Consider the following 16,515-nt stretch of genomic DNA (forward strand, 5'->3'; position numbering starts at 1 on the left):
TTCTGTATTCTGTTACATTTATCTGTGTGCTGTTTTTATACCAGTACCATGCTGTTTTGGCTACTATAGCCTTGCAGTATAGTTTGAAATTAGTAGACTGGGCATGGTGGCTCACGCCTGTAGTCCCAGCACTTTGGGAGGCCGAGGTGGGTGGATCACCTGAGGGTGGGAGTTGGAGACCCTGACCAACATGGAGAAATCCTGTCTCTACTAAACTGGATTTTGTAAAATTAGCTGGGCGTGGTGGCACATGCCTGTAATCCTAGCTACTCGGGAGGCTGAGGCAAGAGAATCGCTTGAACCCAGGAGGCGGAGGTTGTGGTGAGCCGAGAGATTGCAACATTGTACTCCAGCCTGGGCAACAAGAGTGAAACTCTGTCTCAAAAAAAACAAAAAAAAAGTCCTGGGGGCAGTGGCTCATGCCTATAATCCCAGCACTTTGGGAGGCAGAGGCGGGCAGATCATGAGTTCAGGAGTTCAAGACCAGCCTGACCAACATGGTGAAACCCCGTCTCTAGTAAAAATACAAAAATTAGCTGGCGTGGTGGCGGGCGCCTGTAATTCCAGCTACTCAGGAGGCTGAGGCAGGAGAATTGCTTGAACCCAGGAGACAGAGGTTGCAATGAGCTGAAATCGCACCACTGCTTTCCAGCCCGGGTGACAGAGCGGGACTCCGTCGCCAAAAAAAAAAAAAAAAAAATTGAAATTAAGTAATATGATGCCTGCAGCTTTGTTCTTTTGTTTTTGGTTCCATACGAGTTTTAGGATTGTTCTTTCTAATTATGTGAAAAATGGCACTGGTAGTTTGATAGAGATTGCACTGAATCTGTAGATTTATTTGGGCAGTATGTTCATTTTAATGATACTGGCCTTTTAATCCAAGAGCATGAGATGGTTTTTCATTTGTTTGTGTCATCTATGATTTCTTTTATCAGTGTTTTATAATTCTCCTCATAGAGATCTTTTACCTTCTTGATTAAATATATTGCTAGGTATTTTATTTTTTGTAGCTAATGTTAATGGGACTGCCTTCTTGATTCAGTCATTGGCTACATAGTTACTGGTGTATTTTATACTGATTTCTGTATATTCATTTTGTTATATAAAGAATCCTGAAATCTTACTATGTTAATTTATCAAATCTAAGAGTTTTTGTGGAGTCTTTAGGGTTTTCTAGATTTAAGATTATATTGTCAGTGAACAGTGATAATTTGGATACCATGTATTTTTTTACCTTGCCTGATTGCTCTGACTAGGAATTCTAGCATTATGTTGAATAAGTGTGGTAAAATTAGGCATCCTTGTCTTGTTCCAGTTCTAAACATTATAGTTGATACAACAGAAATATGACGACTATTAAGACTATTATGAAATAATACGCTCACAAACTACAAAACCTAGAGGAAATCGATGAGTTTCTTTTATAGGTGACTGGACTCTTTTCTTTTGCTAATTTTAAAATTCTTTCTTTCCCTTTGACTTAACACATTCTGAATATAATATCCTCTGGTGGAGTCCTTTTTGCTGTATATTTGCGTGGGGATCACTGGGCCTTCTGTATCTGGATGTCTAACTCTCTTGCTAGACTTAGGAAGTTTTCATTTATTATTCTTTTAAATAGGTTTTCGTCTCTTTTTGATCTCTCTTACCCCTGAGGCATACTGATAACTTATAAGTTCACTCACTTTATGCATATGTTGTGTAGTGGTGAAGTCTGGGCGTTTAGTGTTAATAGTGAACATTGTACCCAATAAGTAATTTTTCAGCCCTCACTCCACTCCCGTCTTTTGTAGTCTCTAATGCCTGTTATTTGGAATAAGTGCAATGTTGTGCTGAGAAGAATGTATATTCTGTTGATTTGGGGTGGAGAGTTCTGTAGATGTCTATTAGTCTGCTTGGTGCAGAGCTGAGTTCAATTTCTGGATAACCTTGTTAACTTTCTGTCTCATTGATCTGTCTAATGTTGACAGTGGGGTGTTCAAATCTCCCATTATTACTGTGTGGGAGTCTAAGTCTCTTCGTAGGTCTCTAAAGACTTGCTTTATGAATCTGGGTGCTCCTGTATTGGGTGCATATATGTTTAGGATAGTTAGCTCTTCTTGTTGAATTGATCCCTTTACTATTATGTAATGGCCTTCTTTGTCTCTTTTGATCTTTGATGGTTTAAAGTCTGTTTTATCAGAGACTAGGATTGCAACCCTTGCTTTTTTTTGTTTTCCATTTGCTTGGTAGATCTTCCTCCATCCCTTTATTTTGAGCCTATGTGTGTCTCTGCACATGACTTGGGTCTCCTGAATACAGCACACTGATGGGTCTTGACTGTTTATCCAATTTACCAGTCTGTGTTTTTTAATTGAAGCATTTAGCCCGTTTACATTTAAGGTTAATATTGTTATATATGAATTTGATCCTGTCATTATGATGTTAGTTGGTTATTTTGCTCATTAGTTGATGCAGTTTCTTCCTAGCATCAATGGTCTTTACAATTTGTCATGTTTTTGCAGTGGCTGGTACTGGGTGTTCCTTCCCATGTTTAGTGCTTCCTTCAGGAGCTCTTGTAAGGCAGGCCTGGTGGTGACAGAATCTCTCAGCATTTGCTTGTCTGTAAAGGATTTTATTTCTCCTTCACTTATGAAGCTTAGTTTGGCTGGATATGAAGTTCTGGGTTGAAAATTCTTTTCTGGCCGGGCGCGGTGGCTCAAGCCTGTAATCCCAGCACTTTGGGAGGCCGAGACGGGCGGATCACAAGGTCAGAAGATCGAGACCATCCTGGCTAACACGGCGAAACCCCGTCTCTACTAAAAACACAAAAAAATTAGCCGGGCGAGGTGGCGGCGCCTGTGGTCCCAGCTACTCGGGAGGCTGAGGCAGGAGAATGGCGTGAACCCGGGAGGCAGAGCTTGCAGTGAGCTGAGATCTGGCCACTGCACTCCAGCCTGGGCGACAGAGCGAGACTCCGTCTCAAAAAAAAAAAAAGAAAATTCTTTTCTTTAAGAATGTTGAATATTGGCTCCCACTCTCTTCTGGCTTGTAGAGTTTCTGCCGAGAGATCCACTGTTAGTCTGATGGGCTTCCCTTTGTGGGTAACCCGACCTTTCTCTCTGGCTGCCCTTAACATTTTTTTCCTTCATTTCAGCTTTGGTGAATCTGACAATTATGTGTCTTGGAGTTGCTTTTCTCGTGTAGTATCTTTGTGGTGTCCTCTGTATTTCCTGAATTTGAATGTTGGCCTGCCTCGCTAGGTTGGGCAAGTCCTCCTGGATAATATCCTAAAGAGTGTTTTCCAACTTGGTTCCATTCTCCCCGTCACTTTCAGGTACACCATTCAGACGTAGATTTGGTCTTTTCACATAGTCCCATATTTCTTGGCGGCTTTGTTCATTTCTTTTTACTCTTTTTTCTCTAAACTTCTCTTCTCGCTTCATTTCATTCATTTGATCTTCAATCACCGATACCCTTTCTTCCAGTTGATCAAATCGGCTACTGAAGCTTGTGCATACATCACGTAGTTCTCGTGCCATGGTTTTCAGCTCCATCAGGTCATTTAAGATCTTCTCTTCTCTGGTTATTCTAGTTAGCCATTTGTCTAATCTTTTTCCAAGGTTTTTAGCTTCTTTGTGATGGGTTCAAACATCCTCCTTTAGCTCGGAGAAGTTTGATCGTCTGAAGCCTTATTCTCTCAACTCGTCAAAGTCATTCTCCATCCAACTTTGTTCCATTGCTGGCGAGGAGCTGCATTTGTTTGGAGGTGAAGAGGCACTCGATTTTTAGAATTTTCAGCTTTTCTGCTCTGGTTTCTCCCCATCTTTGTGGTTTTATCTACCTTTGGTCTTTGATAATGGTGATGTACAAATGGGGTTTTGGTGTGGATGTCCTTTCTGTTTGTTAGTTTTCCTTCTATCAATCAGGACCCTCAGCTGCAGGTTTGTTGGAGTTTTCTCGAGGTCCACTACAGACCCTGTTTGCCAGGGCATCACCAGCGGAGGCTGCAGAACAGCGAATATTGCAGAACAGCAAGTGTTGCTGCCTGATCGTTCCTCTGGAAGCTTCGTCTCAGAGGGACACCTGGCCGTGTGAGGTGTCAGTTGGTCCCTACTGGGAGGTGTCTCCCAGTTAGGCTACTCGGGGGTTAGGGACCCAATTGAGGAGGCAGTCTGTCCGTTCTCAGATCTCAAACTCCGTGCTGGGAGAACAACTACTCTCTTCAAAGCTGTCAGACAGGGACATTTAAGTCTGCAGAAGTTTCTGCTGCCTTTGTTCAGCTATGCCCTGCTCCCGTAGGTGCAGTCTGCAGAGGCAGGCAGGCCTCCTTGAGCTGCGGTGGGCTCCACCCAGTTCAAGCTTCCTGGCCGTTTGATTTACCTACTCAAGCCTCAGCAATGGCAGGTGCCCCTCCCCCAGCCTTGCTGCTGCCTTGCAGTTGATCTCAGACTGCTGTGCTAGCAATGAGCGAGGTTCCGTGGGCATGGGACCCTCCGAGCGATGCGCGGGGTATAATCTCCTGGTGTGCCATTTGCTAAGACCGTTGGAAAGGAAAAGTGCAGTATTAGGGTGGGAGTGACCTGATTTTCCAGGTGCTGTCTGTCACAGCTTCCCTTGGCTAGGAAAGGGAATTCCCTGACCCCTTGCGCTTCCCAGGTGAGGCGATGCCTCGCCCTGCTTTGGCTCACGCTTGGTGGGCTGCACCCACTGTCCTGCACGCACTGTCCGGCAAGCCCCAGTGAGATGAACCCGGTATCTCAGTTGGAAATGCAGAAATCACCCGTCTTCTGCGTCGCTCACGCTGAGAGCTGGAGACCTGAGCTGTTCCTATTTAGCCATCTTAGAACCTCTGGGGGAATTATTTTTGATTGGCATCTATTGCTGGACAGTTTTTGTAGTCCTTTGGTGGTGTCATATTTTCTTGCTTTTCTTATGTTTTCTGTGTCCTTCCATTCATGTCTGTACATCTGGTACAGCAGTTGCTTGTTTTAATTTTTTGAAAATGCATTTATAGAGGGGAATTTTTTCCTGAAGATGTATGTTGTTGATTGAGTAGGATACTTTGGCTTTGATTTTGCATACTTGTGGTAATGTAATCTTTGTATGACTTCTTCAGTAGTACACAGGGTTGGTGGCATCTGTGATTTCCTCAGTGGCTTAAGGTATAGTTATTAGGTGAGGTTATGGTGAAGTTTTGCTAGGGACTTGGACAACAACTGAGCCAGTCTTCAGGCCCTAGTAGTGGCAGCAGTGGGGTGAGTGTGCCTGTTTTTAGGCCCTAGACCACCTTATACTGGCCCTGGTATTGGTGGGTCCTGAAGGCTGATTCTTGGGCCTCCAGGTGGCATGCTTAGAAGCTAGTAGTGGGAGTGGTGGTCTAGGTGTGTGGGCAGTTTCCCAGGCCTCTGAGTATCTGGCATGGTATGGGCGATGGCAGTAGTAGTGGTGAAGCAACCCACTAGGACCCAAGTTGTCCATGTTGGAGTTACTGGAAGTTGTGATGGTTTGGGGGGACTAGTCTCTAGTGACATAGCTGCTCTGTGGCAGGTCGGTGGGTATTGTCCTTAGTGTGCTTAGGAGAGCTTGGTCTGCCCTGTTCTTCCCTGAGCTGGGTGGTGCCTGCAGCCACCTCAGCCCCAACTCAGCCCAAGGGTGGGACGTAACCCAGCTGTAAACACTCAAAATGGTACCTTGGGCCTGGGACCAGAGAGGGTGGTATCCCTCCCAGGCAAGCAGTGTAGGCAAGAAGCCGTGAGGAGTGCAGCCTGCTCACATCTCGGTCTCAACAGCAGCCCATAGCAGGGTGATAGGGAGCCTCCCAGGAGTGCCTGAGAGCGCCTGGTCTCCCCTCTTCCTCCCTGAAGCAGTGCAGCAGCAGCCAAGTCTGTAGATCCCTGGTATCTAGGCTTTCTGAGGCTGCTCTAGGCTTGGATGCCTGTGGGATTCCATGTGCTTTCCCTTTTCGGAGCAATGTCTCTGAGCAATCTTTAGGCAGCTCCATATGTGAGGCCCAAGGCCCTAGTGGGTTGAGGGTTTCTCCCACTCAGAGATTATGAAAGCCTGTTTTGGGGTGTGAAGCCCTGTGGATTTTTGTCTTACTGTTTCCCTGTCTTCAGGAGCCTTTCCCCACTCTTAGTCCCTGGCTGGCAGGCTGCCTCTAACCCTCTCTTCTGGTGCCTCCCATCTCTTTTCTGATAAATCCTAGTGTTCTGCCCTAGAGGATTTGTTCAAAATGTGAATATCTACTTACTACTTAATAGTAAGTAGATAGTTCATGGTTCCTCTCCATGGAGGAGTTACATACTACCTGTGTCTAGTCAGCTGTCTTGATCTGAGTGTCTTCCTTTTTTTTTTTTTTTTTTTTTAATGTGACAGGGTCTTGCTCTGTCACCTGGTCTGGAGTGCAATGGTGTGATCATAGCTCACTGCAGCCTCAAACTTCTAAGCTCAAGCTATTCCCCTCCCTGCCTCAACCTCCCAAGTAGCTGGGACTACAGGTGCATGCCATCACGACCAGTTTTTTTTTTTTTTGTAGAGCCGGGGTCTTGCTATGTTGCCCCAGCTGGTCTTGAACTCCTGGCCTTATACAGTTCTCCCACCTTGGCATCCCAAAATACTGTGATTATAGATGTCAGCTGCTGCACCTGGCCGAGAGAGCCTAGTCTTTTTTTTTTTTTTTTTCCAAGATGGAGTTTTGCTCTGTGGCCCAGGCTGGATTGTGGTGGTGCAATCTCGGCTCACTGCAACCTCTGCTTCCTGGGTTCAAGCAATTCTCTGCATCAGCCTCCCGAATAGCTGGGATTACAGGTGCCCACCACCACGCCTGGCTAATTTTTTTTGTATTTTTAGTGGAGACGGGATTTCACTATCTTTGCCAGGCTGGTCTTGAATTCTTGACCTCATGATCCACCTCCCTTGGCCTCCCAAAGTGTTGGGATTATGGGTCTATGCCACCACACCTGGCCAAGCCTAGTCTTTTAAACAAGACTCTACATATGCATCCTCTACATATGAGTCAATAGTAACATAGGTGGTGATTTGGGATGGCACGTGAGCTACCACCAGGATCTATGCAAAATTACAGAGCAGGAGAATTTCCTCTTAGAGCTTCTAACTTCCTTTTCTGAATACTTTTCCATGCTCTTCTATATATTTTCAGAGTTTTCAGGTTTATCTAGCCCTGCCTCTTCGTTTTCTTTTACTCTCCACAAGTTCCTTTCTCTTTGGTAAATTTCTCATTCACATTAAAATACTTTGAAAGTATTAGTTTCAGTTCAGTGGTCTTTTTGATTTAGTGTCTGTCATTTTCTGAGGAGGACCTACTGTTTGTTCTAATTAAACATTAGTATCACCAGATATCAACACCTGTGAAAAGAAGGGAATAAAGGAATTAAAATCTGAAATTTTAAAAAATAAAAATAAAATAAATTTAAAAATCACGAAATAGTTAAGGAGTAGTACCAGTTAGAGCTTTGGGAAGAGGAAGAGTCTGCTGTTGAGAGGGACTCCTGTAGAGAGGACAGATGTGGCCTTGAAATCTATCAGTAGATCTTGATTGTAGACTCTAATATGATTAAAATTCATTCTAATATGTGAGTGACTAAAAAGCTCGGTTCTTTAGGAGTATTTTCTGGTTTTTTTTTAAGGCAGAGTCTCGCTCTGTGGCCCAGGCTAAAGTGCAGTGGTGCGATCTCAGTTTACTGCAACCTCTGCCTCCCCAGCTCAAGCCATTCTCCTGCCTCAGCCTCCCCAGTAGCTGGGATTACGGGCACCTGCCACCACGCCTGGCTTATTTGTATTTTCGTAGAGATGGGGTTTCACCATGTTGGTCAGGCTGGTCTTGAACTCCTGACCTCAGGTGATCTGCCTGCCTCGGCCTCCCAAAGTGCTAGGATTACAGGCTTGAGCCACCGCGCCTGGCCAAATATTTTCATTTTTTAATTGCTTATGAATTTCTAATTGGAATATTGTTGAGATAGATGTTTTGAACAAACTTCTTTGTTCTAGGAAGTAAAATTCATGAAATATGTATGGCAATTGTCTACTACCAGTCATTCTTTCACCCTCAGTTTTTGAACTTTCACACCTCTGCTTGGTATAGCCCATTTTAAATCGTCACAAACATTGTAAAGTATCTTTTCTAAACATGTTGTTTTTTATTTATTACAGGTCCTACTGGGTAGGTGATATCAGCTGGACGCATGATAGTCTTTTTCTGGCTTGTATGTTAAAACGTGGCTCTCTGGTTTTATTGACCTGCCAAGGTGAATTGTTAACATTAATTACATTTGGTTGCTCTATAGAATTTGGGCCAGCAGAATTTATTCCTCTTCATCCACGAATAACATATAGGTGAGACATTTGAATTGTGTTAATTTGTTTATAGATTTTTTTTCTGTTTTGTATTACTTTTACTGTGTATTTAAAAAAATTTCATCTTTCAAATTGTCTTACTTTTTCTTTGAGTCTGTCATCTCAATATCTGTTTCTTATTTATAGTTTTCTTGTATTTCTTTTTGTGCTTAATCCTGGTGAAAATTTGACATCGTGAGTATGTAAGTATAAGTTATTTAAGTATTTAATAACACTAAAAATTATCTTTTTTTTTTTTTTTTTGAGACGGAGTCTTGCTCTGTCGCCCAGCCCAGGCTGGAGTGCAGTGGCGCGATCTCGGCTCACTGCAAGCTCCGCCTCCCGGGTTCATGCCATTCTCCTGCCTCAGCCTCCCGAGTAGCTGGGACTACAGGCGCCCACAACTGTGCCCGGCTAATTTTTTGTAATTTTTAGTAGAGACGGGGTTTCACCGTGGTCTCGATCTCCTGACCTTGTGATCCGCCCGCCTCGGCCTCCCAAAGTGCTGGGATTACAGGCGTGAGCCACCTCGCCCGGCCTAAAAATTATCTTTGATATAAAAGTTAATAAAAGTATGATATAGCGTTTATTGTTATAAAAGACTAGCACTTAGAAAATTAATAACTCAAAATTAACTTTACATATGAATTTTCCCAAAGGGGAAAATTTATTGGAAATGGATAGAAAACTGTAGGATTTGGCCGTATTTTAATTTTTGTTGTTGTTTTTAAAATTTTTTTTATTGATACGCAATATTTTACATATTTATGGGATACATGTGATATTTTGTTACATGCATAGCATGTGTCATATAATTTTTACTTGTGAGATGAAGTACCAATTTGGCTTTGGAGTCACATCAAGATTCACATACTGGTTCTTTTACTTATTAGTTGTATGACTTTGGGTTAGTTATTCTTTTTTTTTTTTTAATTTTCAAATTTTCGTTCTCATTTTTATTTATTTTTTTCTTGAGATGGAGTTTTGCTCGTTGCCCAGGCTGTAGTGCAGTGGTGTGATCTCAGCTCACTGCAACACCCCCTCCCGGGTTCAAGTGATTCTTCTGCCTCAGCCTCCCAAGTAGCTGGGATTACAGGCATGTGCCACCACGCCTGGCTAATTTTGTATTTTTAGTTACAAGAAGGGGTTTCACCATGTTGGTCAGGCTGGTCTCGAACTGCTGACCTCAGGTGATCCACCTGCCTTGGCCTCCCAAAGTGCTAGAAGTACAGGTGTGAGCCACCGCACTCAACCAATTTTTTTATTTTTAAAAATTTCTTTTGATCTCCAATCCTGCAGAAGGATTATTCTTTAAGCCTGTTTCTTTTACTGTGAAATGAGTGTGACACTAATTGTGTCTTAGGGTTTAGAGAATGAAGTAAGATAATACATAATTGTAAATCAGCACAGGCTGGCATAAAATTAGTGCTCAGTAAATATTTGTTATTATTGATGTTGATTATATGTGGCTAGACACATATGCATAACTATTTATAAGACAGAAAAGTTGGAAAAGACCTTTGAAATTAATCTGTTCCTTTTGCTTTGTAGAAAGGAAACTGAGGTAGGGTGCTTCCTTGATTATATCTAGCAAAAAAATGACATTTAATTTAATTTAATTTTTTTTTTTGAGATGGAGTCTTGCTCTGTCACCCAGGCTGGAGTGCAGTGATGTGATCTTGGTTTACTGCAACCTCTGCCTCCTGGGTTCAAGAAATTCTTCTGCCTCAGCCTCCTGAGTAGCTGGGATTACAGGCGCGCCACCACGCCCAGATAATTTTTGTATTTTTATTAGAGACGGGGTTTCACCATATTGGTCAGGCTGGTCTTAAACTCCTGACCTCGTGATCCGCCCGCCTCGGCCTCCCAAAAATGACAATTTTTAGCAATTGGTAATGCTAATGGAAAAATGTGTCACTTCCTGCAGTGAAAGTATTTTTTCTTTACTTGTGGTCTAATTCATAATTCATTAGAATTTTCTCATATTCTCCTTTAAAATTAATATTTGGGGCCTTCCAAAACTGATTGCTTTTTTTCTGATTATGAAAGTATAGTATTCATTATTTATTTTAGCACTCAAAAATCAAATTTACAAAACTAAATAATGTGGAAAATTAAATACTTGTAATCCTATACTTCAAATGTAACAATTATTAACATTTTAGTATGTTGTCCCCCAGATTTTAAAAATATTCATATAACAATGATAATAGCAATATTTGTTTCTTTTTTAAAGACTAAATTATGTGATATATCCTGTTTACTATTTTTCATTTTTGATTTAACAGTATATCCTTTATATCTTTCCATGTTAGGCATTATTTTTAGTGGTTCTACAGATGTCTGTGGTGTGTATGTCCTGTAATTACCAATTTTCTATTGTTGCCATTTGACTAATAAAAAAAAATCTGTATTTGAATAGCTGCCTAACCAGAAAAATATTACAATATACTTTGATGTTTTGTTCCTTTTATATTTGTAAAGCCCCAACTTTAATAAGGAGTGATATTAAGTAATCAGAATCAGGTACATCATAATAACAATAATGTATGTTTAAGTTAAGTGGAAACTCAAATTTAAATAGGTAAAATTTTACTCACCACCATTCTCTCCAAATCTTCTCAACTTTTTTCTTTCTCCTCTTTAATAAAAAGTATACTGATAGCTCATAATTTTATTTGTGTAAGTATATTTAAATATATGGTAAGAGGAAAGTTAACTATTTAACTCTCTTTAATAGTAAAATTATTTTCTGAAATAGGTTGTATGTAGATTAAATATGAAATAGAATAGATGCTACCATTTAGGAAAATTTTAAAACATACGAACCTATATATTATTTTGTCTTAATCACTGTGTTATATTTTCCTGAAAGATATATATACACATTTAATATTTTTTGTGTTTCACCTGCTTGCTTTTTCATTGTTCTGTAACTTTTTTTTTTTTTTTTGAAAAACGTTATTTTCCTTAAGATCTTTCTCTTACTGATTCTTGTATTTTGATGTTTGTTTACTAGACCACAGCAGTTTACGTTTCAAGATTCAAATAATTCTGTTGATTCATCAGCTTCTGATAGTGACCCTATGAGACAGAGATTTTCTATAAAAGCACACTCACAGTTACCCTACCTCGTTATATCTGATGGATATATGGTCACAACCCTTCGATTTCTTGATAGCTTGTCTCCGTCAGTGCACATGAGATCACTTCTACTTGATTCAACCCAAAGGCTTGAGAAAATATATCAAAGTGTGATCTTGTCTAAGGTACAGGGCTTTTTTATATCATTGGGAAAAGTTGCCTTTTTCTTTTCAAATTTAAAACTTTACTGACAATAATGTCCTTGAATTGTATACAGTTGTCTATAGAACTTTTAATTGCTTATAATAGAATTACAGATAATGTTTTGCTCTTGGAAATCTTTCATCTTTTCTTGTTTAGCCAGAAGGCAAAGGACTGAATTTGCGATCACTGAATTCCTTAAGGTCTAGCCTGTTAAAACACCAAAGAAATGAAAGTTCAGCCGATTTCACTGTCCCCAAATTCTTGCAGGCAGAAGAAACAATAAATTTAAATGAAAATACAGCAGATTTTCAGGTACTTAGTAGCAGTATTTTATTTGCTTGGAACAATTATGACTTTATTCCAAGAAACATATTTTGTTTTTCTCTTGTTAAAGGGAAGAGAAATATAAGAACACCGAAGTGATTCTATTGATAAGGTATTAAATGGTATTAAGTATTGTTTTTTTCCCCTCATGTTTTAGGATTTTGAAGCAGAAGAAACTAACAAAGACAGACACTTTCCAGACAACTTATTTCCTTTTTGGAACAAAAGAGATGATGGGCTGTGTAGTACTATGAAGGAAGGAAGATTGGAATTTGCATCTATGTTTGATACGATACATGCAAAGGATGCTAGTGAGGAGACAGACAGAACCATTACAGAACTGCATTCTATCCAGAAAAGTCTACTTGCTGCGTGGACTATAGGAATTTCAAAAACTGTGACAGAAAAAAATTTAATGTTAAATTACATAGTAGTTTGTATCACTCATTTTTTTTACATTCTTCAATTTATAAAATGTCCTTTTCCCAAACTTGATCTTTTTTTAAGCAAAAGCTCAAGACATAATGCATGGATACTTTGTATCTTTCAACTTTTTCATCAGTGTTTATCAATCCATTATTGGGATACAAGATACAAACAAGATGTGGGGCATTTGATAAAGCTGACCTCAAATACTATAAAACTTTTGCTGACTCAGCAACAAAAGGGTCAGTTATTCTCAGAGACACTTTTAGCCTGTTTTTATTTACTCAGAATGGTAGCTGACAATTTAAATGGTGTATACAGTCTTCAGCCTGAAGTTATTTCAGCATCAGCTGATGGAAGTAAAATAACAGCTCAAGATTCATTGATGGTACCTATTTTTCAAATGTTTCGAGATAGTGGTTCTCAGGAAAACTGGTCTTGGAACTCATTTTTCAAGATTTATCCTCAAGTAGTAAATCTTGTGCAACAGCCAGGACACAGGTATAGTCACTTATTTTAATAAATACTGGGATACTATTAGTTTGGATGTTTTTACTTTTTTAGAAACTGAGCTACAATTCCCATATTGTAAAATTCATCATTTTAAAATGTACTATTCAGTGTTTGTTAGTATATTTATAAGGTTGTGAAACTATTAGCACTAATTCAGAACGTTTTTATCACCCCAGAAGGAAACTTTTTTTTTTTTTTTTTTTTTTTTTTGAGACGGAGTCTCACTCTGTCGCCCAGGCTGGAGTGCAGTGGCCGGATCTCAGCTCACTGCAAGCTCCGCCTCCTGGGTTCACGCCATTCTCCTGCCTCAGCCTCCTGAGTAGCTGGGACTACAGGCGCCCGCCGCCTCGCCCGGCTAGTTTTTTGTATTTTTTAGTAGAGACGGGGTTTCACCGTGTTAGCCAGGATGGTCTCGATCTCCTGACCTCGTGATCCGCCCGTCTCGGCCTCCCAAAGTGCTGGGATTACAGGCTTGAGCCACCGCGCCCGGCCAGAAGGAAACCTTGTATCTGTTAGCACTCAGCATTACAGATTTTATTTTTTAAAATATTTAAGTACATGCTTCAAAACATCATGTTAAATATGTCATGTTATATGTGATAAATGTATACACTTTTAGTTTGCCAAAAAAAATTGCAGGATTTATGCCAAATGTTGTGCAATACGTATTTTCTTAGTCTCGGAAAACCCATGATGTTGAAAGATTTTGGTTTAGTTAAGTACTGTTAAAAAATGACCTCTCTTTTTTTTTTTTTTTTTTTTTTTTTTTTTGAGATGGAGTCTTGCTTTTGTCCCCCAGGCTGGAGTGCGATGGTGCAATCTCAGCTCACTGCAAACTCCGCCTCCTGGGTTCAAGTGATTCTCCTGCCTCAGCCTCCTGAGTAGCTGGGATTACAGGCGCCTGCCACCATGCTTGGCTAATTTTTGTATTTTTAGTAGAGACGGGATTTCACCATGTTGGCCAGGCTGATCTAGAACTCCTGACCTCAGATGATCCGCCCACCTCAGCCTCCCAAAGTGCTGGGATTACAGGCGTGAGCCACCGCGCCTGGCCAAAATGACCTCTTAAAAAAGTTAGGCTGGGCGCAGTGGCTCATGCCTGTAATCCAGCACTTTGGGAGGCTGAGGCAGGTGGATCACTTGACCCCATGACTAGCCTGGGGAACATGATGAAACCCCACAACTAAAAAATTAGCCAGGCCTGTTGGCATGTGTAATCCCAGCTACCCAGGAGGCTGAGGCGAGAGGATTGCTTAAGTCCAGGAGGTAGTGGTTGAGCAGATATCACGCCACTGCATTCTGGTGTGGGCGACAGAAGGAGACCCTGCCTGAAAAGAAAAAAAAAACAAACAAAAAACAGTGTGGTGCACCTGTGGTCCCAGCTGCCTGGGAGGCTGAGATGGGAAGATTGCTTGAGCCCAGGAGGTTGAGGCTACAGTAAGCTGTTATGGAGCCACTGCAATTCAGCCTGGTCAACAGAGCAAGACCCTGTTTCCTAGGCTGGAGTGCAGTGGCACATACCTGTAATCTCACCTGCTCTGGAGGCTGAGGTAGGACGATCACTTGGGCCCAGGAGTTTGAGATCAGTCTGGGCAACATAGCAAGACCCTGTGTCTTTAAAAAAAAAAAAAAAAAAAAAGATTGCTTAAAATATTTATGAAGATTTTATATAAGGCATTATTTGATCATTTTATTTTGCATTATATTTAAATGTGATCAGTTTGTTTGTATGTTATAGTGATGAAGAATACAGGCAAAAAAAAAAAAAAAAAAAAAAAAGGCTAAAAAGGAGGCTAAACTCATCATTAGCCTGAAATTTGCTTTTGATAATTACCTGATTTTATTTGCAGATTGCGTATTCTCTGGAGAATACTGTACAAAAAAACTTTATGGTATCAAGCACAATTAAATCGAAGAGTTCCTGAAGCTGATAGTCAGTTAACTGAAAAGATGACACATGAAGCATCTACTGTCAAGTCCCTGTTATGTCATTTGCAGGCTAACCTACAGAGTACTGGAGATTGCTTGAATCAAACCTTAGAACTTAAATCTATCAATGGTGAGTATTTTATGAATATTTTCTAACTCCATGAATAAATGACATAGTTAACCAGACTTTGAATTTCTAATTGGTTGTAATGATTTGTTTTTCAAAATAATTCCTGACTGAGTGCCATTGACTGAATTTTAAAACAAAGTAAATTTTTATGAAGTAATATAATTAACTATGACTAATCATTGGTTAAAAACTTTCTAGGGGAAGAGTGTTTCTTATTAGGATCATATGAAAAGTCTGTTCAGCTGTGGAAAAAAGCTCTACAAGAAATCGGAGAGAAAGGTAGGAGAGTGTTAAAAAATATGTGCCATAATATTAGCAGGACACGTTTTAGCTTGCTATAGACCTTAACAGTAATTCTGAATTCCAAAACATATGTGCCATTATATTAGCAGGACATCTTTTAGCTTGCCATAGACCTTAAAAATAATTATAAATTTCAGAGTGCTTACGATATCCTAATGCCAAATAGAATACATGTTGTAGGCAACCTGACACTCATGAATACTTATTTAAAATTATTATTAACCTTGGAATTGGTAACACTAAGAACCTTTTCAGTGATCTATAGGTAAGTCTCCTTCTGTCCTTTCTTTGATTTGTGGTAAAGCCTGTGGTTGATTGTTGATGGGAAAAATGAGATTTAGATCCTAAACAAAATAATGTGGGTCTTTTTTTTTGTCAGTTACAGAGACTACAAGTATCTAAATGGGAAACTATAGGTCATATATTTCACCACCTACTTACAGACTTAGAGAAAGATAGAGTGAGGGCTTTTTGCCTTTAAGTAATTTAAGAATTGTGTGTCAGTTAAACATATCGTTGCATTAATTGTGGGCTTCATGGAGTTTTTGATAAGGATATGGGGTGTGGATGTTAGAAACTGGTTATAGCTTTTATGATATAGAGCTGAGGATATGGCTGAGATGACAGAGGTTCTCAGCTGGTGACCCTGGAACCCTGACTGCACCTCCTACATGGTCAGGTTTGGCCTATTATTACATTTATTTTCTGACTGCTGTGACTTTGTATGTTTCATTAATTCATCTACTTAACCAGTATTTGTTGAGTGCCTGCTATGTGCCCAGCACCGTATTAGGCACTAGGATAACTGAAATAAATTAACTTTACCCTCAAGTTGCCCACAGTCACTTTTCTCATTATGTTTTATGGTAGACATTTAGGGAGCACAGAAGAACACCTCAATACAATCAAGATGGAGTGCAAGCATCAGTCTGGGGAAAGCCTCTTGGAGTTGACATTTAAAATTGAGTAGATATTGGCCAATTAAGGTCATGGAAATGACATAACAGAGGATATAGTATTCCAAAACCAGAAAGGCTTGAGAAACTCTGGCAATTTGTTAAACTTCAGGTAGTTTAGTAGGACTAGATTACGTGATATATGTATATGTGATATTGGTGAGAGGATCATAAGAGCTAAGTTGAGAGGCAGATGGACAACAGGTGATGAAGGAGGGTCTTTAATGGAGTGCTAAGGAATTAAGATTTTATCTTGAAGACAATGGAATCAGTTAAGACACTTTAGGTAGGAAAAGGACTTGTACAAATAAG

At 40.2% G+C, this 16,515-nt stretch overlaps 1 protein-coding gene across 10 annotated transcripts in view; it reads left to right on the forward strand.

Annotated features, from left to right (window-relative positions):
- CPLANE1 (ciliogenesis and planar polarity effector complex subunit 1) overlaps nucleotides 1-16,515 on the forward strand; it is a 162,316-nt gene that overhangs the window by 13,486 nt on the left and 132,315 nt on the right. For all 10 annotated transcript variants that reach the window (XM_071099011.1, XM_071099010.1, XM_071099002.1 and 7 more), the window contains 6 exons: nucleotides 8,152-8,334; nucleotides 11,354-11,603; nucleotides 11,779-11,934; nucleotides 12,104-12,873; nucleotides 14,736-14,944; nucleotides 15,143-15,223. In XM_071099011.1, the coding sequence (XP_070955112.1) occupies nucleotides 8,152-8,334; nucleotides 11,354-11,603; nucleotides 11,779-11,934; nucleotides 12,104-12,873; nucleotides 14,736-14,944; nucleotides 15,143-15,223 (1,649 nt within the window). The remainder of the gene's footprint in view (nucleotides 1-8,151; nucleotides 8,335-11,353; nucleotides 11,604-11,778; nucleotides 11,935-12,103; nucleotides 12,874-14,735; nucleotides 14,945-15,142; nucleotides 15,224-16,515) is intronic.

This window comes from Macaca nemestrina, chromosome 6, assembly GCF_043159975.1.
Source record: "Macaca nemestrina isolate mMacNem1 chromosome 6, mMacNem.hap1, whole genome shotgun sequence".
NCBI classification, from domain to species: domain Eukaryota; kingdom Metazoa; phylum Chordata; class Mammalia; order Primates; family Cercopithecidae; genus Macaca; species Macaca nemestrina.